A 23,814-nucleotide genomic window follows, 5' to 3' on the forward strand; every position below is an offset into this window, starting at 1 on the left:
CGTTTCAGACAGTAGAGAAGTATGGATAGAACTAAATGTTTCGATCTTCAGATGTGTGAAGCGCTGGGATTATTTCCCCAAATCTTTGCTCAGACTCAGGTAACAGCAATTTAAAAATAGATGAGGAGAAACCAACTTCCTTACAGGATTGAAAGATTTTGCTCTTTTCAGTTCCGCCGCAAGGCATCCTGCCTCTCTGTGCCCCTCCCCTTTCCACACCGCCCCCTCCCCCCTGCCACGTCCCAGTGACTGAAAAGTCGTGAGCTGGGAACGACTGTAACAGGTGGGGGCGTATCGGAGGTGTCAGCTCGAGCGCAGACCTCCCCCAACTGTCACTGGAAGATTTCCAGTGAAATGCGCGGGGTTGGGAGCTTCGTTCAAAGCGCTGCCTAAAAAAGGCGCGAGGGGGGGGGGGGCGGCAACCCCCACCTACGTCGACCGTGCTCCTCCAGGGGCGGCCTGCCTGCCTGCAGCAGAGTTCCAAAATTGGCAAGCTGGGTCTTCGAGCCGCCTTTTTTTAGCCAATATTCCCCAAGCCAGGGAAGAGGCGGGTGAGTAAAACTGCAAATTGCAGCGGGGGCTTAGGCAGGCAGCTCTTTGGATGAGGGGCGTCGAACGAGGAGAGATCCCGCGACCTCGGTCGTGCTCCGCTACTGCCTAGGTGGGCGCAGAGTGCGGAGCGCAGCGCTCCAAAACCCGCTCCCACTCCGCCCTTCCCCCGCTTCCGCCGCCAAGGCCGCGCGACAGGACAATGAGCGGTCTCTTTTCCGACGGGGGTTAAGGAGTGAAGGCCGGATTAGGGCCCGCGCCTTCCGGCCGCAGGCCCCCCCGCCCCGGCCGCGCCGGCCGCACACAGGTGGTTTTCCGCTCCGGAGGGACAGGCCTAGACTCTTTTATATAACAATAGTGCTCTGCGCTGCCGGAATGCGCCTCTCCGTCGCCGCGGCCCCTGCCGGCCACGCCTCCTTCCGGCTGCCCTCCAGCCCAGCGCTAAGGCGCCTCCGTCGAGCGCTAGCCCTAGCCAGCATCTCCCCAAGTTATCTCTTGCTCCGCAGAGCGGCAGAGACGTTCCCCGCGACTCCCCGCCCGCCTGGGGAGCCAAGGAACCCCAGGAAGCCTTCTCCTCGCCCCTTACCCTTTACAGACCGCCACAGAGCGGCAGGCCGGTGTTCACTCCCGCACCTTTCCTCTGGGGCAGTCAGTGCCCCGTACCCGTGGAGCGGGGAAGCGGGGGCTGCGGGGTGGTGGCAAGCAGGGCGACGCGCAAGCGCAGCTGGTGCTCTGTGTGCGCCTGGAGCTGCATCGCGGGGGTGGGAGGGAGCGGCCAGGCCAGGAGGGGAGTTCAGCAGCCTGGTGGGGGCCGGAAGGCTCCCCTCTAACTTGATTCTGGGTCTATGGTAACAACTCCGAGCCCGCCTGCTGAGCCCCCAGCAGCCCGCAGGCCTTGCCGGAGGACTTCCCTCCTGCCTAGCCGTTGGCCGTCCGCGCCGGCCTGGTCCCGTATGCCCTCCCGCGTCTCGCCCAGGCAGCCTTGCCAGACCCTCGGAAGCCGAGGTAGCTGCCCAGAAATGATTAACGAGCGCGCACCGCCCCCCTCCTCCCCAGCGTGCGGTGGGTGAATGGGGGCTGACTTGGCTCCCTGGAACAATGGTTCATAACGCCCCACGCCGCCGGAGCGGAATAAAAGCACCGAACTGCCCAACGACCTTATTTCTGCAGCTTCCACTGTTTTAAAAATGTAAATTAAAACACCAATAAAAAAGAACTTTATTCTGCTTTTCTGGACAACCAGACGTTTGTTTGTTTGCTGTAAAATGTTTCAACAAAATCCTGGTTTGTTTCGAAAGACTTTGGATTAACATTTAACACCTCATCGGTCACTAAAGCCCAGGCAGTTCACCAGCCTCAACACAGCTTCGTCTAAAAGAACATCAGGGCAAACAGAGCTGGACTTTTAAAACTGGTAAATAAATGCCACACACCGCCTAAAGGAGGGCAGGGGGTTAAAGTGAACTCGGGTCCAAATGAGTTTGAAGGGAAATAAAAAGGAAAAAAAGACTAGCTCGGGAGCACAGGCATCACGAACAAGGGCTTTTGTGCCTGCTAATTGCACCATTTGTGCGCAAAAGTTCCGAGGCAAAGTGTAAACTCTCAACAGAAGGAAACATGAGACAACTGAAGTGCCCTGGTTTATGTGCCCTGCTCCTCCTCCTCCTCCGCCGCCGCCGCCGCCGCTTCTTTCTCCTTCCTCCTGCCGAGCCCGCTGTTACAGCTTGTTTGCACTGGGGCTTATCCGGAGCGGAAATTCCTTTCCGTTTTTGTGAATGACAAACTCATTAACAATTCATCAACACAACCTGTTCCAGCCGGCCCGTCCCCACGGCAACAGCCCCTTCCGCAGCGCGCTCATTGGCTGGCCCGGAGAATGTATCCATTGAGACGCTCGCTGTTTGTATCCATTGAAGAGCTGCCTCGCGCAGGGGGTGTGCGAGGGCTGAGTGCAAGGGACGGTGAGCAAATCGAGCCTTGAATAATCCGATGAGAAAGAAGCCCGGGTGGATTTGAGGTGCAGCCTTACAGGGAGGGATTAGAGGCCGCTGGACCCCCCCCCCACTCCTTTCTCAGTAGCACCGAATTAATTGGATCTCATTCGCTGGGGAAGAACAAAACTGTCTAAGCAGCTTCATTCAGAGAGATTCATTGACACCAAGAGCGGCTGCAACCAGTGCAGAGACAACCGCCGGCTTCACTTCTGTCTCGCCTTCTCCAACCGCTAACCCCGGCTCGAGAAGGGGGAGGCGGAATCAAACCCTGATCCAGGAGCGGCGGCTTCGCGCGGCGCCCTCAGCCTATGTCTGCCCCAAAGGGCGTCTGGTAGGCACCCTGCCCTTGCTCGCAGCTCGACCCCCATGATAGATACGCTCAGACCCGCGCCCTTCGCGTCGGAAATGGCGATCAGCAAGACAGTGGCGTGGCTCAACGAGCAACTGGAGCTGGGCAACGAGCGGCTGTTGCTGATGGACTGCCGGCCGCAAGAACTGTACGAGTCGTCGCACATCGAGTCGGCCATCAACGTGGCCATCCCGGGCATCATGCTGCGGCGCCTGCAGAAAGGCAACTTGCCGGTGCGCGCGCTCTTCACGCGCGGCGAGGACCGGGACCGCTTCACCCGGCGCTGCGGCACCGACACGGTGGTGCTTTACGATGAGAGCAGCAGCGACTGGAACGAGAACACGGGCGGCGAGTCGGTGCTGGGATTGCTGCTCAAGAAGCTCAAGGACGAGGGCTGCCGCGCGTTCTACCTGGAAGGTACGCTTCCAGGGCTCTGCTAAGGGGCTGGGTGGAGGGTGCGGGGCTACGGGCTGCGGGCAGTGCACGCAGAAGGGAAATGCTCCTGTTGGGCTCGGTCAATCATTGGGAGCCGCGCTGCCCCGCCGGGGCCAGGCCACCCGCTAGGGGATGCGAACCGCGTGCGTTCGCACCGGCTAGCCCGGCAGGCGCAGAATCCACCCGCTTCCGGCTGCGCGCATAAGGCATTTCTTTTCAACGAGTTCTTCGGCTTGCGACTCGGAACGTTCTCCACCTTCTCTTGCTTTCTGTCATTTCGATTTTATATTAAGATTTACAAAACGGGAGAGGTCGTTTGGGGGCAGAGCGGTACTTCTAGCCTCCAAAATATTCAGTAAAGTTGCCATTGTGTGCGTTTCCGCATCCCAAAGAATAAGGGTTCCGAAGGGGGAGGCGGGCCGTTTGTTCCATTCTGCAGGGTGCACGTTTTAGTGTATTCCTCGTTTTTTTGTCTCTGTGTAGAGTGGTTCTTAGGGTGCTCCTGATGTTTCCTGAGCCCGGCTGCGGCTCTCAGGAGCTGTGAAAACTACTATGAGATCTCAGGTTACAAGATTGCTTTTCTCGTCCTGGCAGGTGGCTTCAGTAAGTTCCAAGCCGAGTTCGCCCTGCACTGCGAGACCAATTTAGACGGCTCGTGTAGCAGCAGCTCGCCGCCGTTGCCAGTACTGGGGCTCGGAGGCCTGCGGATCAGCTCCGACTCCTCCTCGGACATTGAGTCTGACCTTGACCGAGACCCTAATAGTGCCACGGACTCGGATGGCAGCCCGCTGTCCAACAGCCAACCTTCCTTTCCGGTGGAGATTTTGCCCTTCCTGTACCTAGGCTGTGCCAAGGACTCCACTAATCTGGACGTGTTGGAGGAATTCGGCATCAAGTACATCTTGAACGTCACCCCCAATTTACCGAATCTCTTTGAGAACGCAGGAGAGTTTAAATACAAGCAGATCCCCATCTCGGATCACTGGAGCCAAAATCTGTCCCAGTTTTTCCCTGAGGCCATTTCTTTCATAGGTGAGGCTAATTAACAGTCGTTGCTCTGACTTTTAAGTGCAAAACTCTAAGTCACTCATAAGAGTTTAAGCTTTTGATAGTTCTTACTGTTTGCTAATTTGTAGGATTGCAGGTCTCCTATTTCCCCCGGCATTCTTAACACAAGTTTATTTTCTTGCTAAAGAAAAAAAAAGGTGTTTTTGACTTGATTGCAGACCACAGGTGTATCTGAAATGCTGTCTGTTTCTTGACACTTTAAATCCAGTCATTCGAAAAGGGGGCCCGTTGATAATCAGACAACAGAATATTCCCACAATCTTTGGACTCCAGGAAAGGACTAGGTAGCAGTTCTCACTGTAGGCAGGAGTTCTTACATTGCCTTATAATTTTTAAAGACTTGGGAATTTAATTTTAGAAGACCACCTTAATTGTTGAAAAGCAGTATGAATGCTAACTGTTGTGATCCAATTGAATGATACTCTGATACCGGTAACAGTGAGACGCTGTGGTAACATGAACCCAGCAGGAAGATCTGTGGGCTGGAAGCCTGGGAGAAGCGAATCTCCAGGCATTGTAATGCATTTCCTATTACAAAGGAACTCATTTTCAGGCCATGTCGACATCCTGTTCCTCCTAATGGGCTGTCCCCTGTGACTTCCCTCTCTCTTTTAAAATGCCTGAATACCTCCATTGTTAGCTGCACAACAGTTGGAGAATAATTTAATAGACCCTTGCAGTCTGCTTGTCTGTAGAAAAGGCATTCACGACCATATTGCAGGGTTGCTGGTATTCACATGCTGAGGCAAAGAATGCACACATTAAGGAGTTTTTTTTTTTGTTGTTGGCAGAAACGTAATACAAAAGCTCCCTTTTCAGAAAATATCTGAAATATGTAATTGTGCCCCATTGTACATGTTTTATCTCAGTGATATATTTTCTGCTGCCTGCAGGGCTCAACCTTCACACACGATTATTTATCTTGAAAAAAAGTTTTTTTTTTTTAATTCAGTGCTTAGACTGATCATTCACAAAGGGTGACTTTTCTTCTACTGAAATCTTACCTTTCTCTTTGTGTGTTCACAGATGAAGCCCGGGGCAAAAACTGTGGTGTCTTGGTGCATTGCTTGGCTGGCATCAGCCGCTCAGTCACCGTGACTGTGGCTTACCTTATGCAGAAGCTCAATCTGTCAATGAACGATGCCTATGACATTGTCAAGATGAAGAAATCCAACATCTCCCCCAACTTCAACTTCATGGGCCAGCTGCTAGACTTCGAGAGGACTCTAGGACTGAGCAGCCCCTGTGACAACCGGGTCCCAGCACAGCAGCTGTATTTCACCACCCCCTCCAACCAGAATGTCTACCAGGTGGACTCCCTGCAATCCACGTGAAAGGGCCTTGCACCCCTCCTCACTGGGATGTGTCTCTTCAGCAGTTTCTCTTAGCAGCATCCCTTGGGCTGCTTTCTTTGTGTGTGGCCCCAAGTGTCCAGATGACACCACCTGTCTGAATTAGACCAGGTTACCAAGTATGGAATTGGTTATTACAAAGGGAGAGGTTTGCTCCCTTCTCTTTTGAAGAACAGTTCATACTACATAGATACAGGCAGTAGGTTTGCTCTGCACCCGTGTGTACAGCCTACCCACGCAGGGACTAGAATTCAAGAACTTCCAGGTATATAGGGTAGGACCAAATGGTAGGGTAGGAGCATGTGTTTTTTAGAGCCTTGTATGGCTGTTTCCTTTTGCATCTGGAACTGACTATTGTCTTCAATGAAGACTGATTCAATTTTGCATATAGAGGAGCCAAAGAGAGGTTTCAGCTCTGTATTGTGGTATCAGTTTGCAAAAATAAAAATAAAAAAAAATCTGATACTCCATTTGATTATTGTAAATATTTGATCTTATATCACTTGGCAGTGTTTGTTTGAATTGTGTTTGTTTTTTCTTTGATGGGTTTAAAAGAAATTATCCAAAGGGAGAAAGAGCAGTATGCCACTTCTTAAAACAAAAATTAGAAAATTTTGCTCTTTTCTAATTCAAAGGGTATATTTGCAGCATGCTTGACTTTACTGTACCGATTCTGAATGACCTTTTCATGGACAATATTATCACTAAAACTTGTTAGGGTGCAGTCTTTAGTCTCTTTCATATATCTTCTTTGTGATTATTTTTTTTTCTGTAATGTAGTTTGACTATGCCTTACCTTTGTAAATATTTTGGCTAGTGTTGTTCTCAAAGGGGTATCTGGGAAAGACACCAAAATCATGGGCTCACTTTTTTTTTTTTTTAAACTTCAGCTGTGCTAAACAGTATATTACCTCTGTACAAAATTCTTCAGGGAGTGTCACCTCAAATGCAATACTTTGGGTTGGTTTCTTTCCTTTTTTTTTTTTTTAAAAAAAAAGATTTGTATAAAACTGGAAGTGTGTGTGTGAGCATGGGTACCCACTTGATAGATAAAATGCATATGATTTTGAAGAAGGGAGAGTTAAATTGCTCCATTATGTTCATGGTGTAAAGTTTTGAGCTGGAATTTATTATAAGAATGTAAAGCCTTAAATTATTAATAAATAACTATTTTGGCTATTGAATGTGTATTTTTCAGTTCCTCAGCTGTACCTACATGTGCATTGATCCATTTTAGAAGAAATTTTTCAGTGGGCACTGATATATCAACTTATAAGGGATATGGGGGATATAGCAGGGCAAGTTCTAACATGTAAAGTTATTCTCAGACTGTCTTTCAGGTGCAGTTTATGAAATTAATCTTTTGCTTCAGATAAAAATGACAACATAGAGTAAACTGACTGCATCATGTATATGGAGAATATTCTCAATGAATATTGTTTCAGTTTATTCAGGAAAATTGTAGTGACAAAAGAAAATTGAAGCCACAAAGCACACCTTGCCAAGGTATAAGATTAGGATATTCATGAATGGCAATGAAGAGGGTTACCAGGGTGACAGCCACAGTGCTGATCTCTTTCCTTTCTTGTTGGGATCTTCTGCTAAAGAATGCTTAGAAATGCTGGGGAGAAAGTGGAGATAATTCTGTTTAAGTCTGTAGTCACTGACAATTAAACCTGCAAGTTATCCTATTGGAATAACAGTCTGTAATGGTTTCACCCCTTTCACTGAGCCTGGATGTGGCTTTAGGATTCAATCAATCCACTTTTGCACTTAGATGAAACTTGTGGTATCTCTGCTTTAACGTGCTTTGCACTAGGCTGGTTGAAGTTATTTTGAACAGCTTCTTTCAAAGTAAATGCTTAATATCCTGGGTGATTTTCTCTGCGATATTCTCTTTCCTCCCCCTGCATAAAAAAAAAAAAGGCAAAACCAAAAAGTAAATGGCAGAAGGATGGAGCAAAACCTTACCTACATTTTGGTTTCTTTTCACATGAGCTTAGTCTCTTCCTCTGAGATAGAAGAGATGAGCTTTTCACCCACATGGCATATTTAATGTCAGTTGGATTATTTGGTAATCTGCATTTTAAGAGGAAAGTGACCCTCTTTCTATGGCAGTTGTATCAAACTGTTCAGTGTGATTTTTAGCAATGAAGTATATATAAAAGGCAAGCAGAAACAGTGCAGAAAAATACTAGTCTTTCTCTCCTATTTGGGTGCCCCAAGTCAGCAGGAGCTCAGAAAGGAGAAGTGGGTTGCAGTTCAACTTGGCTTGTGTTAATCCAGTTCTGAACGGTTTCCGCTCCTGGCATTCCCTAAACTGTCTGTTCAAAGTAGGGATTTGCAAGCAGCGCTAGCAATTTCCTGTCCAGCTGCAGATCAAGTAGCTGTGTGCCTCCCCCTCCCCCTTCCTTTTCTCTGCTCTCTCTTTTTTCTTTCTTCTTTTTTTTAATATAGGCTGTGGATAATTTTAGTGCATTTCCTCTTTGTGGATTATCATCTTTCCTCCTAGAACCTGCATACATTGAGTTCCTACTGCTCGGCTGAAGCGGACAGCTGGCCTCCCCAGCACTTCCTCTCGTTTCACTGTGGGTTTGTTGTTAGTCCGCTTCTGAAATTAATAATGTTTTCTGGCCAAGTGCCACAAGCCATTACCACAAAGGGGAAGTAACACATATGAATAGCAGGAAGCCATGCAGGGTCACAGTGTGAGCTGAACCTGTGGAGAGAACATAATTGAGCCTGGCTCATTCAGCAAGTGTCTGACAACGATTTGGGGGGGAGCTTGCTCGCTGCATTTAAGCAGCTCAAGCTGTGAAAAAAATAAAAAGTTTTCAATAAATTGGTAGAAATGGTCTTTGTCACCAGTCTAAATAAAAGAGGGGGAGCAAGAAGAGTTTAGGGCCCCCATAAAGGCTTGGGGTTTCTGCTCCCTCTTCTAGCATATTGTTTCATAAGGCTGGTGAGCAGAGGGGAGCCTGCTTCTCTCTGTTCCCACAAAATGTCTCATGTTAAATGGGTAGTTTTTCTGGTTCTCAGAGACTAGGAGATTCAAAGAACTATTCTCTTTCTCTTACTTCTACAGAAGGTGGAAGGTTGTAACCGACAGCATGAGCCCCCACCTCACTCGACGTCCCCTTTCTCCTGGCCGTATTACAACTCCTCTACTTCCTTTGTGCTTGCAGAAGCCGCATGAAGGCGATCATTTTGCATCTTGGAGTTGGGCTGCTTCCTGAATGGAGCCGGCGCTGTTACTAGGGCAACCTTTACCAGCAGCTGCAGCTCCCCGGCCTCCCTCTTCACCTGCTGTCCCCATTAATGGTTTCCTCGGGTCTCCGAGAAAGGGAGAAAATGTTACTACTACCTTCCCTGCAGCTCCCTTCTGCAGGAGGCTCAGGAGTCCTTTCTGGAGAGGAGGTTATCTGCTGGCTTTACAGGAGACACAGGGGACTTGGGAAATGCACTAGCTGATGGAATGAACTGGAATTACGATTAAAATTGGACTAGAAAGAATTTTCTGGGGATAGAAATACCAATATGCCTTCAAAAGAGTAAAAATGGAAATTTGCCCTCCCCTGACAATTAGGAAACCTGAACTCAAAACTCCCACTCTCTTACTAATGATTTGGGTGGCCCTGGGCAAGGTACTCAAGCTCACAGAGTTTCTTATTTCTTGTCTAAAATGAGGGAGTCTTTACTTCTCATTCTAGAATTCTCTTATAATTCTAGCCTTTTGGTCATGGATTGATGATGTTTATTAAATGATAAAATAATGATTGAGTGGATGAAACACATAATAAATAGCATGTATTTAGGCTACCAGTTACTGTACTTTATGTACAATATTATCCCATCTTATCCTCAAAATAGCCCTATGAGGTAGATCCTGTTATTATCCTTGTTTTCCAGTGAAGAAACTGAGGCAGAGAGCAGCCAAATAACTCTTCTACAGTCCCCTAAATGGGAGTGGTAGAACTAAGCTTTGAATCCAAGCATTCTGGCTCCTGCCTCATAATCTTTGCCAGGCAAAGAAAATCCAAATCTCTGGCATTTACGATGCTTTTAGCTTTTCCTGCTGCAAATTGCTTGTCATCGTTATTTGCTCCTCTTTATAAAACCCCGTGATGTTGGCTAGGAAGTGGTGACCCCATTTTTCAACTGAGGAAGTGGAGGAAGCAGAGGGTAAGTGACTATCAAATCAAACCCGAATTCGGCAGCCAAATCCCGAGAGAGGTGTTCTCTGCCTGGAAGCTTACATCCTCCCTCTCCAAGGAGAGATTGCCTATCTTGGGCCCATTAACACACAAATTACAAAATTAATTTTCCTAAGGATTTCTAAAGTGGCTAGCAGCTGTTCGGCCTGGCCCTGACCCTTGCCAACACTCCCTTTGCAGGATTTCATAAGTGAACCAGCCCCAAGAATTTCACTTCCTCACTGTGATCTGTCCTGGAGGAGAAAGAGAGAGAGAGAGAGAGAACACGAGAGCACAAGAGGGAGATCTGCAGCATAAGAATGGTAAACCATATAGTAAATCAGCAAATAAGGGAGGTGGAAAGAGGGGAAGTAGGGGGCGGGGTACGTAGCAAAGGCAGTTCATATGGTGGCTGGCTGTAGGTAAATATCTTCGAAAAGGCCTGTAGAAAAATCGGACTTCAGACCTTTAACTGCTTCAAAAGGATTACTCTGGGTGTAAATTTATATGCAGTACATCATACAGCCATAATAGTTTTCCAAAAGATCCTGCAACACTTTCAAATATCATTACTCCCCTTGTGTTCTTGTTACTCATTTAGCATTTAGTCCTAAATCTGTCCAGTTTTGGTGGCCAAATCTTCAAACTTCTTTAAAGCCCCAAAATGATTTCCTAACAGTATTTAAGGGCACAGAACAAAGTTCAAATGATCTGCAAATATTTATCCAGGCCTTGCTGTGCATTGCACTAGTTCGATGAAACAAGGTTAAAATAAAAGGCAACCGAAGACTTGAACAGGAGCCATCAAAGGCTGAAGGCAGAGTCATATTTCTAAACATAGCCACTTAATCTTTCTGCTAGTGCCTCAAATCAAAGTGGAACCCGCAAGCATTGGGCAAGTGCTTGTGTGTCTCTATCCCCACCCCCATTGCTAACCCCCATAACTAACATTTTAGAACCTATATATTTTTTTTTACATAGAAAAGGATTAATAGCCCACATGTATACAACTTGACTTACCCACTTCCCTTCTTTGTCATGGAAAATACTGATACAGAACATGGGCACATCCATTGACTATTACTGATTGGAAGTTTGGAGCCACTATACCTCCAAAAATGAACTCTCAGACACAGGAAGGAAAAGTAAAGAAATTCCATACATTATTTGATGACGACATCTAAAAAAGGACAAAGCAAGTCCAAAAAAGGTTACTCCTTCTAAGCTGGAATTTCCCCCTTTCCTGCTTTTGGAGAAAACTTAAGTATTTATTATATTAAGCATTTTTCTTTAGGTCCAATTACAGTCCTACTGCTAATGCAAACAAGAGGAGGAAAAAGAAGATAGTACAGAAGGAGATCTTTGGGACCATGATAGATCCCAGGACAATTGCAGCAGGGATTTCCTTTTATCTTAGGCCCTTGTTATCTATTGCTACACAGTAAACTATGTAGTGGCTTCAAACAACCATCATTTATTTGTTCATGAATCTGCAATTTGGGTGGGACTCCTTGGGGAAGGCTGGTGCGTGGTGCATCTGCTTCATGCATTATTGGCTGGTTCAGCTGGAATCTAGGCTGGGGGATCCATTTCCAAGATGGCTCACACCCATGGCTGGGAAGTTTGGTGCTGGCTGGCTGTTGGTTAGGTGTGAGGGTGGGGACTTCCGTTCCTCTCCATGTGGCCTAAGTTTCCTCATAGTATGGTGACTGGTTTCCATGAATGGACATCCCAGGAAGGAGGGTCAGGTAGAAGCTCTATTGCCTGTTTTTTTTTTTTTAACCTTAAAAAAATTACTTTCAGGAGAGTTACAAAAATAATTCAAATCCCATATAGAGAGCTCCAACATACCCTAGCTCTATTGCCTTTTATGATCTATGCTTAGCAGATCAGGCTTACCTAGTTCAAGAGGGAATGTAGAATCCACTTTTTCATGGGGGAGGGGCAAGATTATGAAAGAACATGTGGCATGAAAAATACTGTTGCAGCCACTTTTCTTTAAATGCAATTTTATTGATTTTATTGAGATATACTCACACACCATATAATCCATCCAAAACATACAATCAATGGCTCACGGTATCATCGTATAGTTAGTTGTGCATTCATCGCCACAATCAATTTTCAAGCACTTTCATTACTCCAAAATAAAGAAAAAAATATAAAAAAAAAAAACGACAGAAATGCAAAAGAACACCCAAACCATCCCATACCTTTTATCCCCTCTATTATCCCCTCTATTATTTATATATTTTTGTCATTATTTTATTACTCATCTGCCCATACACTGGTTAAAGGGAGTGTCAGTCACCAGGTTTTCACTAGCACATCGTCATACAATAAAAGCTTAACATTTATACAATTATCATCAAGAATCAAGTCTTCTGAATTACCGTTCAACAGATTGAGATATTTCCTTCTAGCTATTCTAATACACTAGAAACTAAAAAGGAATATCTATATAATGCATAAGAATAACCTCTAGATTGGCCTCTTAACTCTATTTGAGATCTCTTAGCCACTGAAATTTTATTTTGTTTCATTACTTTTCTCCCTTTTGGTCAAGACGGCATTCTCAAACCCACAATGTCAGGGTCAGGCTCAGCCCTGGGAGTCCTGTTTCTCATTGCCAGGGAGATGTATACCCCTGGGAGTCATGTCCCATGAAGAGGGGAGGGTAGTGAGTTTAGTTTATTTGCTATTTGGTTAAGAGAAAGAGGACACATCTGAGCAACAAAAGAGGTTGTTTGGGGGGGACTCTGCGGCATAATTATTAGTAGTATGCCTTTTTTAAAAATTAAATTCAGTTTTATTGAGATATATTCATATACCATACAATAATCCGTGGTGTACAATCAACTGTTCATAGTATCATCACTTGGTTATGCATCCATCACCCCAATCTATTTTTGAACATTTTCCTTACACCAGAAAGAATCAGAATAAGAATAAAAAATAAAAGTAAAAAAGAACACCCAACCATCCCCCCCATCCCACCCTATTTTTCATTTAGTTTTTGTCCCCATTTTTCTACTCATCCGTCCATATTCTGGATAAGGGGAGTGCAATCTAGAAGCTTTTTAGAATCACAGTCACCCCTTGTTAGCTACATTGTTATACAATCATCTTCAAGAGTCAAGGCTACTGGGTTGGAGTTGGATAGTTTCAGGTATTTACTTTTAGCTATTCCAATACATTAAAACCTAAAAAGTGATGTCTATATAGTGCGTAAGAATGTCCACCAGAGTAACCTCTCTACTCCATTTGAATTCTCTCAACCTTTGAAACTTTATTTCATTTCATTTTGCATCCCCCTTTTGGTCAAGAAGATGTTCTCAATCCCACGATGCCGGGTCCAGATTCATTCCCCAGGAGTCATATTCTGCATTGCCAGGGAGATTCAATCCCCTGGGAGTCAGGTCCCACGTAGGGAGGAGGGCAGTGAGTTCACCTGCTGAGTTGGCTTAGCTAGAGAGAGAGAGAGGGCCACATCTGAGCAACAAAGAGGCATTCAGGGGGAGACTCTTAGCGTGCTTCAACTTGGCGGGCCTAGGCCAGGGGACCGGATCCGCCCCTGGGGAGGGTGGTGGGCACGGGCGACAGCGCCCTCCACAGCCCCCCAGGCCTGGGAAAGTGAGGCCGGAGGCAGGCCCCATTTCCTCACCCAAAATACCACCATTAGGGGAGGCTTGCCGGAGGGAACTGCCTTTTCCCCACCCCCTTATCTTGCCCGGACACTCCCCGTTGCCAGTGCAACTCCCATCACCACCAGTGCGCATACATTGTTGCCAGACACCGTTGCCAGAGCAACTCCCGCCCCTTTTCAAACAACCTCCGTGCTCTCTTAGAACCAATCCTAACCTCCGCACCCTCTCAGAACCAATCCTAGCCTTTATCCCCTCAGCATTGACTTGTAACAACCCCCGCCCTCTATGCCAGCCTATATAACCTGTGCTCACCCCTAATAAACTCTCTTGGCTTCTTCACCCTCAAAGAACCGTGTCCTGCCTGTTCCTTCTCGCCGCCCTCCACACCTTGCACGCCTCCGCCGGGGACCGGGCCCAGTCCCCCGCCTCGCCCTCGCCTCCGGGAAAGAGCCCCCGCCGCCGGTACCCTCCGAGCAACGCCGAGAGCCGAGGGTTCAGCAACCGGCCGCCCCCCCCCCCCCCCCAGATAAATCAACTGCGACCGCAACTGGCGCCCAACGTGGGGCCGGTCCTCTCCACGCAGCGGTCCAGTAAACCACCCGCTCGCCCGGACGCCTCTCCAACTCCCCTTCTCCTCGCCTGCAAGGTAAGGGCCGCCTCTCCCTCGCCGCCCCGCGGAGCCGCCTCTCCCTCGCCGCTCCACGTCCGGAGCCGCCTCTCCCTCGCCGCTCCGCGCCCGGGCCGCTCCTCCTTTCCCGTATTAACCCGGCTATTGCCCCCGACTACCTTTTGTCCTCTCTTCCTATGTCCCCCATTCCTCCTGACACTCTTCCTCCAGTAGCTCTCCCTCTTCCCCTCCATTACTTTGCTGTAGTCCTTTGTGTCTTTGTTTCTTTGTTTGGCGCCGTGTGCCTCTTTGCAACCGCCCCCCCAGACTGCTCCAAAATGGCGAACTTCCTCCTTCTTCCACTGAGGGGAGGAAGTGCTCTAGTGATGACGTCAGCCCTAAGCCGGGCTGGAAACCGCATGCGCTTTACCCCGCCCTTTCACAGGGCGGAGCTAGTCCGCCATCTTACGCCTTAGGCCCCGCCCTTTCATAGGGCGGAGTTAGTCCGCCATCTTATGCCTTAGGCCCCGCCCTTTCACAGGGTGGAGTTAGTCCGCCATCTTATGCCTTAGGCCCCGCCCTTTCACAGGGCGGAGCTAGTCCGCCATCTTGTGTCTTAGCCACGCCTACCGCGCCGCCATCTTGCGACGCTTGGGGCCTCCCACTTCCGCCTCCCCCTTCGGCGAGCTCCCCCTCAGAGCCGCTGCCGGCAGCTGCCGCCGCTCCTCCCACCCTGCTGACTAACAACCCCTGGCTGCCTTCTACACCTCAAGGCAACCCTTGGGACAACGCTGCCCCTGCCCCCACTCCCGTGCCAGGCCCTCTGCAAGCGCGTCCTCCTTTCTCTCGCGCTTTTCGCTGCTTTCCCCTTAACTTTACCCCCACACCGCAGAAACCGTACGACTGGTATCCCATTGATTCAGATATTATCAAGCAGCTTCGCAGGGCCGTTAAGGAAGACGGGTTAGGTAGCCCATATGCTTCCCAATTACTGCAGGATATCGCCATGGACTTTTGCCTCCCCCAGGACTGGGCCTCGCTTGCCCGTACCATCCTTAACCCCGGCCAGTTTGTTGATTGGCGTGCCCACTTCCAGGCGGAAGCAGCTAGGCAAAGCGAGCAAGACGCAGCCGCTGGAGTCTATCATCACCCCGAAGCCTACTTGGGCACGGGAGCGTTTATAAATGCATCCGCCTATGTTAATGCGCCTGCCACCTTTTGGACTATCCTTCGGGGAATCGCCTTGCGAGCTTTTGCCAACTGTTCCGCCTGTCGGCCTACTAAATTCACCAAGCTCCTCCAGGAGCCAAATGAGCCTTTTGCCACCTTTGTCTCTAGAGTCGAAGAAACCTGCGCTCGGAAGGTTAATGATCCCCAGGCCCAACTGGCCCTCGCTCGAGAACTCATTCTTGAGGGAGCCAATCCCCCTTGCAAGCAGGCTATTCTTCCCTTGCGGGAGAAAAGCCTATCTGATTGGGTACTCGCCTGCAGCGCCTTTGACCCAGCTGCCGCGTCCCTAGCCCAGGCTGTCTCTGGCGCTGTCACTGCCGCCTTAGCCGCCACCACCGGTTGCTTTAAGTGCGGGCAGAGCGGTCATTTTGCCCGGGAGTGCCCCAATGCGGAGGTCAACCGCCCGCCTTTCATGCAGCGCAATGGGCGCCCCCCTCCCACTCCTTGCCCACGCTGTCAGCGTGGCTATCACTGGGCGCGCGATTGCAAAAATAACCCCAAAGCCCTCTGCCGCTGCCCCGGTGTCAATCAGCGCCAAGGCGCTGAGCAAGCTTTAAACTTCAAGCGGGGCAAGCCTCAGCCCCGCCCCTAAGAGGCAGCGTGCCAGCCAGTTCTACTAAAACTCATCACCTCACCGGCAATAAAACGCTTCTCTGGACAGTCCCTATCACTCCAGAAAAGCCTACTCGTAAATTAAGAATAGGGGGGCAATGGTACACGGGCACACTCGATTCAGGGGCAGAAGTCTCTTGCATGCCCGCTCAGTATGCTACCATGTGCATGGTTCTTAATGGTCCCTCGGTAGTGGGAGCCACTGGTACCTCCACTTCTCTTCAGGCCATAGGACCCATTAAGTGGGAGGATGAGGAAGGCCACCCAGGCACCTTCCGCCCGTTATTTCTACACACCATAGACCAAATTTTATGGGGCCGTGATATCCTCGCCGCCTCTGGGGCAGTGCTTACCACGCAGCCCCCCCAATAATGTGCGCCACTGCTCATTTAACACCTCCAGCGCCCGTTCCTCTGCAGTGGGATACTGAGGAACCTATATGGGTGGAGCAGTGGCCCCTTCCCACGCACAAATTAGTCGCACTCCAAGCCCTTGTCCAAGAACAATTGGACGCAAGCCACATAGAACCTTCTACTAGTCCATATAATTCGCCAGTATTTGTTATTCATAAAAAGGCCACAGGGAAATTTAGGCTCCTCAATGATCTGCGGGAGATCAATAAGCATATTCTTCCCATGGGTTCCCCGCAGCCTGGTCTCCCCCATCCGGTAGCCATCCCAGCCCACTATCATGTAGCCACTATTGACATCAAAGACTGTTTCTTTTCCATCCCGCTACATGAGCGAGACTGCCCGCGCTTTGCCTTTACAGTTCCCGTCCCCAATCACGCGGGCGCGGCTAGCAGGTACCAATGGAAAGTCCTCCCTCAAGGGATGCGTAACAGTCCGGCCATCTGCCAAATGTATGTTAATCACGCAGTGGCCCCCCTGCGAAAGCGGGCCATGCTCATCCATTACATGGATGACATCTTGGTGGCCTCTGGGGACGCCGAGGCGCTTCCTCTAATCCTTAAAGACCTCACCGCTAATTTAGCTGACCTCGGCCTCACGGTTCAGCCGGATAAAGTTCAGATTGTGCCACCATTAGCCTTCTTAGGGTTTAGTATTAATAAAACCATTGCCCCGTCCGCTCCCCAGCTAAACATACCGGATCAGATCACTATCACTGAGCTCCAACAGCTCTGTGGCCAGATCAATTGGCTCCGCTCTGCGTTGCCAATCACCACCGCGCAGCTCCAACCACTCTTTATGCTGCTAAGTGTCCCTGAAGCCCCGCCGTTAGCAATCTCTCGGCGCATTAAGCTCACCCAGGAGGCAAAGGAAGCCATTGCTGCCATTAACAAGGCGCTCGCTGCCTGCTGTCTCAACAGGTTTAGCACTAAAGCGGGCAATCTTATAGCACTCATCCTTCCTACGCCCGGCACACCCATGGGCTGCCTGTGGCAGGAAGGCCCTCTGCTTTGGGTGCACCCCGCTAAAAGCCGGCTTAGGAAAATTTGCCCCGCAGTGCGGCTCTGGATCAGCCTAGCTTCAGATCTCGTCACTCTGGCTGTTCATGTATTTGGAGAGCCGCCGGAAAAAATTGTTTGGCCCCTGGACACAGGCCAAACCCGCCTGCTCATACGTGATAACCCGGACATGCAAATCCTCTTAGAAGGATTTCAGGGAGAATTCAGCTGCCACTATCCTAGACATCGACTGTTACAGGGGCTCGCCAAGCTTCCCTTCCGCAGCCCTTTCCACCCTTTCCCCTCCTCTGCACCCATCCCGGGTGCCACTACCGTCTTTACTGACGCCTCCAAGACCCGTTTCGCCTTCCTCTCTTATCCCCCAGGCCACCCAAAACCCCACCTATTTAGCTATGTCAACCTTCACTCAGTCCAAGTGGGGGAAATCTTGGCGGTGTCATACGCGCTAAACGCCCACTGCAACCACCCAGTAAACATTTTCACAGACAGCCTCTACACGTATCAGGTCTGCCGAGTCCTCGCGTTTTCCACCTTTTTCCCGGGAGACTCGGCCATTGATAAAGCACTTTCTGACCTCAGAAGCATCCTGGAGCATCGACAGGATCCTTGGTTCATTAGCCACATTCGTAGTCACTCAGGCCTTCCGGGGCCCTTGGCTAATGGCAATAGTATAGTAGACCAAGCGGTCTCAGCTCAGAATACCCAAGCTATGCTAACCCACACGGCAGCCCCTCTGGGGGATGCTGTTAACCAGGCCAAGTTATTGCATTCCAGGTTTCACTTTTCGGCTACGTCGTTACATCATTTATGTGGCCTCCCCCTAGATACCTGTAAACATCTTGTCCGCAATTGTGCAACTTGTGCGCCCTTTGCGCCGCTTGGCCCCCTGCAACCTCAGGGAGTCAACCCATGAGGCCTAAAACCCAATTCTAGATGGCAAATGGACGTAACTCACGTTCCGTCCTTTGGGCGCCTCAAATATGTGCATGTAATAATTGACACCTTCTCGGCCATGTGTTATGCAGTCCCCCTTGCCGGGGAAACGGCTAAACACTGTATCAAGGCCCTAAGACAAGCAATTCTCTTCATGGGAGTCCCCTGGGACCTAAAAATGGACAATGGGCCTGCCTATCGCAGTGCCTCCTTTGCGGCCTTCCTTCAGTTATATAACATCACCCATCATTTCGGCATCCCCTATAATCCTCAGGGTCAAGCCATTGTGGAAGCAGTCCATCGCCGCTTAAAAACACAAATTGAAAAAGAAAGGGCAATGCTCCCCCAGGCAACTCCAGGGGACCTTATCATAGCAGCCCTTATTCACCTTAATCTACTCACATTCAATAAAGAAGGGCTTTCGCCCCTACATAAACATCAGGGGCCCTCGTATAGGCCCACCCAGGCCCCGATGGTTTACTGGAAGGACCCAGAGAATAATGCCTGGAAGGGTCCCTCCCCACTCCTCGCCCAGGGGCGCGGGTTTGCTTGTGTTTTCCCAGATGATGCAGCACAACCAATCTGGATCCCAGGAAGGGCAATCCGGCCCGCCACCAGCAACCACGCGTCTAACGAGACGAGAACGCCGTCGTCTTCGCAACCTGGTGCACCAGATGACAACAGTGCACCTGGGCCTGGACCCCAGTCCGAGTGAAACCCCGGAGAAACAAGAAATCAGAGAAATCATACGCCTCTATAGACAGGCAAAAGCCAGCCCCCTGCACCTCCACAACCCTCACCCAAGCATTGCTTCCCTTTTAATAATCATGCTGACCCTCGCCTCTTCTACCCAGGCCAACCCCCACCAGCCTTGGAAATGGACCCTTGTGCGTTGGGAGGATTCAAAAATTGTCTTTTGCAATATCACTGCACAACCCCCCTCCTTTTCTTTTAATGCCTCTGAACTGTTTCTTCCCGAAACCTTTGCCCCCGCCAATAGCGATTCTGGTGGTTCTAGAAGGGGAGGCCGAGTTGGAGTACGCAGTAACAAAAATCTAGACCAGTATTACATGTGCCCATCCTCAAATCCTGGAAAATCGTACTGCAATTCCCCCAACGAGTACTACTGTGCATACTGGGGGTGTGAAACATTAGCCACTAATTGGAAGCCTCCTGTTCCTGATCAATACCTTACCTTAAAGTGGGCCCCTACAGGGTGCAAACTCCCTAGTTAACTGGCTCGGCCAAGAAAGCGAGGGATCCTGCACACATCTTAATCTTACAGTGCAGCTCCCCACTGATCCCTCCTGGTTACTCGGTTGAACTTGGGGCTTCAGAATCTATGAGAAAGGAGCCGACCGAGGATCACTTATTCTCATAAAAAAGGAGGCTGTAAGCCAACCATGCCAAAATACTGCTTTAAAAGTACCCTCTGGCATAGGTCCCAACCAAGTCCTTAACCCTCTTAATCCACAGCCCTCCAGCCGCACCTCAAGTACAAGCAGCGCATCCGGAAACCGCACCTCAGCTACAAACAGCGCATCGCCAACACCACAACCCCAACCGTTTCTGCCCCCCTCTCGTTACTCCTCTCCCCTCCTCGACTTTATCCAAGCAGCCTTCACCTCGGTAAATTCCTCCCACCCCAATCTTACCTCCTCTTGTTGGCTTTGCCTCTCCACTTCTTCCCCCCTATATGAACCAATTGCCTCCAACCTCTCCTTTTCAGAAAACACAGAGAACAGCCCCTCGGAATGCAATTGGAATACCTCTGCCGTCCCCCTAACCTTTCATTCAGTCTCCTTTACAGGAAAGTGCATCCACCCTCGCTCAAGTAACTCTCCCAACCTCACAGCTTGTGCCAACTACTCATCTCCCAGCAGCTCTGCCAAGTTTCTTATTCCCCACAACTCCTCCCAATGGCTCTGCTCCTCTACAGGACTTACCCCCTGCCTTAACGTGCAAACCCTCAATATAACTAATGAAACTTGCCTCCTAATTGTCCTTATCCCTAGGGTCCTATACCACAGCGAGGAAGACTTCTTCCTCTGCCTGGAAAGAACTGCAGCTCCTGCCCCTCTGCAAAAGCGAGAGCCCATCACCGCCCTCACAATTGCCTCCCTCCTAGGTCTTGCAGGCGCTGGCACCGGAATCGCTGCGTTAGCCAGTCAAGGTTCCGCCCTAACTCACCTCCGGGTGGCTGTTGACGAGGACATTCGTCAACTACAAAACGCTATTTCCCATCTTAAAAATTCTGTTAACTCCCTCTCTGAGGTAGTGCTGCAAAACCGCCGAGGTCTCGACCTTCTTCTCCTCAAAGAAGGAGGCCTTTGCGCCGCTCTAGGAGAAGAATGCTGTGTCTATGCCAATTCCACAGGTCTCGCCGAAGACAGCCTAAAGAAAGTCCGAGAGGGACTAGAACAACGCAAAAGGGACCGTGAAGCTGCCAACTATTGGTCCCACATCTTTACCTCCCTCCTCCCTTACCTCCTCCCCCTCATAGGCCCCCTACTAATAATTATTCTAGCTCTCACCCTAGGACCCTGGGTTATCCGCAGACTTCGCCAACTTGCTAAAAGCCAGGCCAATACCAATACTGTCCTCTCATCATTTGTGCAAGTCCAGTATCAACAACTTGCCTCCACTGAAGAAGCTAACCCTCCTCAGCGTCGCCACCCTCGTCCATCCCGCAAGCAGCAAGGCCCCTGTCGAGCGCCCGGGCGCCACACCAACGCCGAGCTCCAGCCTCGCTGAGCCACCGTCAACCCCTTTTCCCCTCCCCGGCCTCCCCCTTCCCTCATCCCTTAGCGGACCTCTCTGGTAAGCTTCTTCCTTCAATTAGAAAAGAAGGGGGAAATGCGGGACACTGATTACGTGCTTCAACTTAGCGGGCCTGGGCCAGGGGACCGGATCCGCCCCTGGGGAGGGTGGTGGGCACGGGCGACAGCGCCCTCCACAGCCCCCCAGGCCTGGGAAAGTGAGGCCGGAGGCAGGCCCCATTTCCTCACCCAAAATACCACCGTTAGGGGAGGCTTGCCGGAGGGAACTGCCTTTTCCCCACCCCCTTATCTTGCCCGGACACTCCCCATTGCCAGTGCAACTCCCATCACCACCAGTGCGCATACATTGTTGCCAGACACCGTTGCCAGAGCAACTCCCGCCCCTTTTCAAACAACCTCCGTGCTCTCTTAGAACCAATCCTAACCTCCGCACCCTCTCAGAACCAATCCTAGCCTTTATCCCCTCAGCATTGACTTGTAACAACCCCCGCCCTCTATGCCAGCCTATATAACCTGTGCTCACCCCTAATAAACTCTCTTGGCTTCTTCACCCTCAAAGAACCGTGTCCTGCCTGTTCCTTCTCGCCGCCCTCCACACCTTGCACGCCTCCGCCGGGGACCGGGCCCAGTCCCCCGCCTCGCCCTCGCCTCCGGGAAAGAGCCCCCGCCGCCGGTACCCTCTGAGCAACGCCGAGAGCCGAGGGTTCAGCAACCGGCCGCCCCCCCCCCCCAGATAAATCAACTGCGACCGCACCCCAGGAGTCATATTCTGCATTGCCATGGAGATTCAATCCCCTGGGAGTCAGGTCCCACGTAGGGAGGAGGGCAGTGAGTTCACCTGCCGAGTTGGCTTAGCTAGAGAGAGAGAGAGGGCCACATCTGAGCAACAAAGAGGCATTCAGGGGGAGACTCTTAGGCACAATTATAAGCAGGTTTAGCCTCTCCTTTGCAGTAACGAACTTCATAAGGGCAAGCCCCAAGATAGAGGACTCGGCATACCAAGCCGTCAGTCCTCAGTGTTTGTGAGAACATCAGCAACAATCCAGGTGAGGAAGTCTAACACTTCAGCATTTTCCCCCAGCTCCTCAGGAGGGCCCTGCATATTGTTTTTCTGCTCTGCCCAAATTACTTTGGGATGTGTCGCTATTTCACTCTAACCTGTACAAACCTAGCATATCTCACTTCCTATTCAAAGTTCCATGTAATTGTGGTGTTTGAACAAACTGACCGTAGAAGTTATGCTGTTTAGAAAATACAGATCCTGCACCAAATAAACATCTCCTCCCTTGGTCTCACATGGAAGTTGAAGTTTTAAAACACAGTCAGTTTCAAACTTTACCCTTTGGCCCTATTTGCCCTAGTCTTAATCAGATCTGCTTCATTCATATTTCTAATTGAAGTCTGGGCTCTTTTTCAGCTTCTTTTTGTTTTTAACAGTTGCTGTATGCGCTAATATTGACATGCATATCTGCTGAGCTCTAGCTCTGAGTTGCAGGTGTCACACAGATACCCAATGTTCCAGAGACCAATCGGGTTATACACAAGGGGATCAGAATCTCAGAGTTTGGAGGTAGCCATTACAATTCAGGAAAAGATTTGACTGCTGTAAGACCCTATATTCTAGGGACCATTATAATAATCATTCCCCTGATAGGCTGTGCTCTAAGATTCAATTCTGAGTTTACACATTGTAGTTAGTCCATGTTGGTGAGGCATTATAGTGTTTGCCTTTTTTTTTTTTTTTTTTTGGCGTACTTCACTCAAAATGTGCAGCCATTTTGTAACATAAAACCTGCCACATCTTACATGGAAGCTATTTGAATCTACTACTGTAAGAAGTAATAATGAGCCCCCTTTGAGTTGGATCAAAAAGTGTTTAGATAATTTAATTTTAGGTCCTATCTTGAAAATGTTCTAGTTTTCAATACTGCTGCAATTATTCGTATCCAGTTCTTTTTTTTTCCTATGGCTCTGTGTTAGCAATAGCAGTATGCCATTGTTTTAGACCAACACATAAAATAAAAGATATAATAGAGTTTTAACATTATGTCTGAGATTGATTTCATCCAAGTTTTTGTAGTAGTGACAGTTAATTATTTTCATGCAGAATAGCATTTGATTGTACACCACTGCTACATAGTATTCCATAGGATTATGTTACAATAGTCTATTTTACTTTGGCAGACATTTGAGTTGTTTCCAGTTTTGACCACTGTGAACAATATTGTAAGAAGAATTCTGTGCAACTACTCTGATACCTTGCACAAGTTTCCCTGGGGTGTATACAGAAAAGTAGAACAGCTGTAGATTATGTATATCCCCAACTTCAGATCATCACAAATTGTTTTTGAAGTGGTTGTACCAATTTACATTCCCATCAACAATATTTGAGATTTTATGTTATTCTATATCTTCATCAGCACTTGGTATTGTCCCACATTTTAGTTTTGCCTACCTGGTGGATATGAAATGGTATTTTATTATGATTTTTAATTCTATTTTCTAATTCTTAATGAGGTTGTACCCTTTAAGTGTATTAATTATCCGTGGGATATCTTATCTTATGAAGTGCCTGTTCAAGTCTTTTGCCAAGTTTTTAATCAGGTTACTGCCATTTTTCATATTGATGTGAAGGG

At 49.1% G+C, this 23,814-nt stretch overlaps 1 protein-coding gene across 1 annotated transcript; it reads left to right on the top strand.

Moving 5' to 3' along the window:
• Positions 1 to 2,095: 2,095 nt before the first annotated feature.
• Positions 2,096 to 6,917, top strand: DUSP6 (dual specificity phosphatase 6). Its single transcript, XM_037846121.1, has 3 exons — positions 2,096 to 3,309; positions 3,922 to 4,359; positions 5,422 to 6,917. The coding sequence occupies exons 1-3, from the start codon at positions 2,910 to 2,912 to the stop codon at positions 5,727 to 5,729; spliced, it is 1,146 nt and encodes a 381-aa protein (XP_037702049.1). The 5' UTR covers positions 2,096 to 2,909; the 3' UTR covers positions 5,730 to 6,917.
• Positions 6,918 to 23,814: the final 16,897 nt, after the last annotated feature.

The sequence above is a fragment of the Choloepus didactylus genome, chromosome 8, assembly GCF_015220235.1.
Source record: "Choloepus didactylus isolate mChoDid1 chromosome 8, mChoDid1.pri, whole genome shotgun sequence".
Classification (NCBI taxonomy): Eukaryota; Metazoa; Chordata; class Mammalia; order Pilosa; family Megalonychidae; genus Choloepus; species Choloepus didactylus.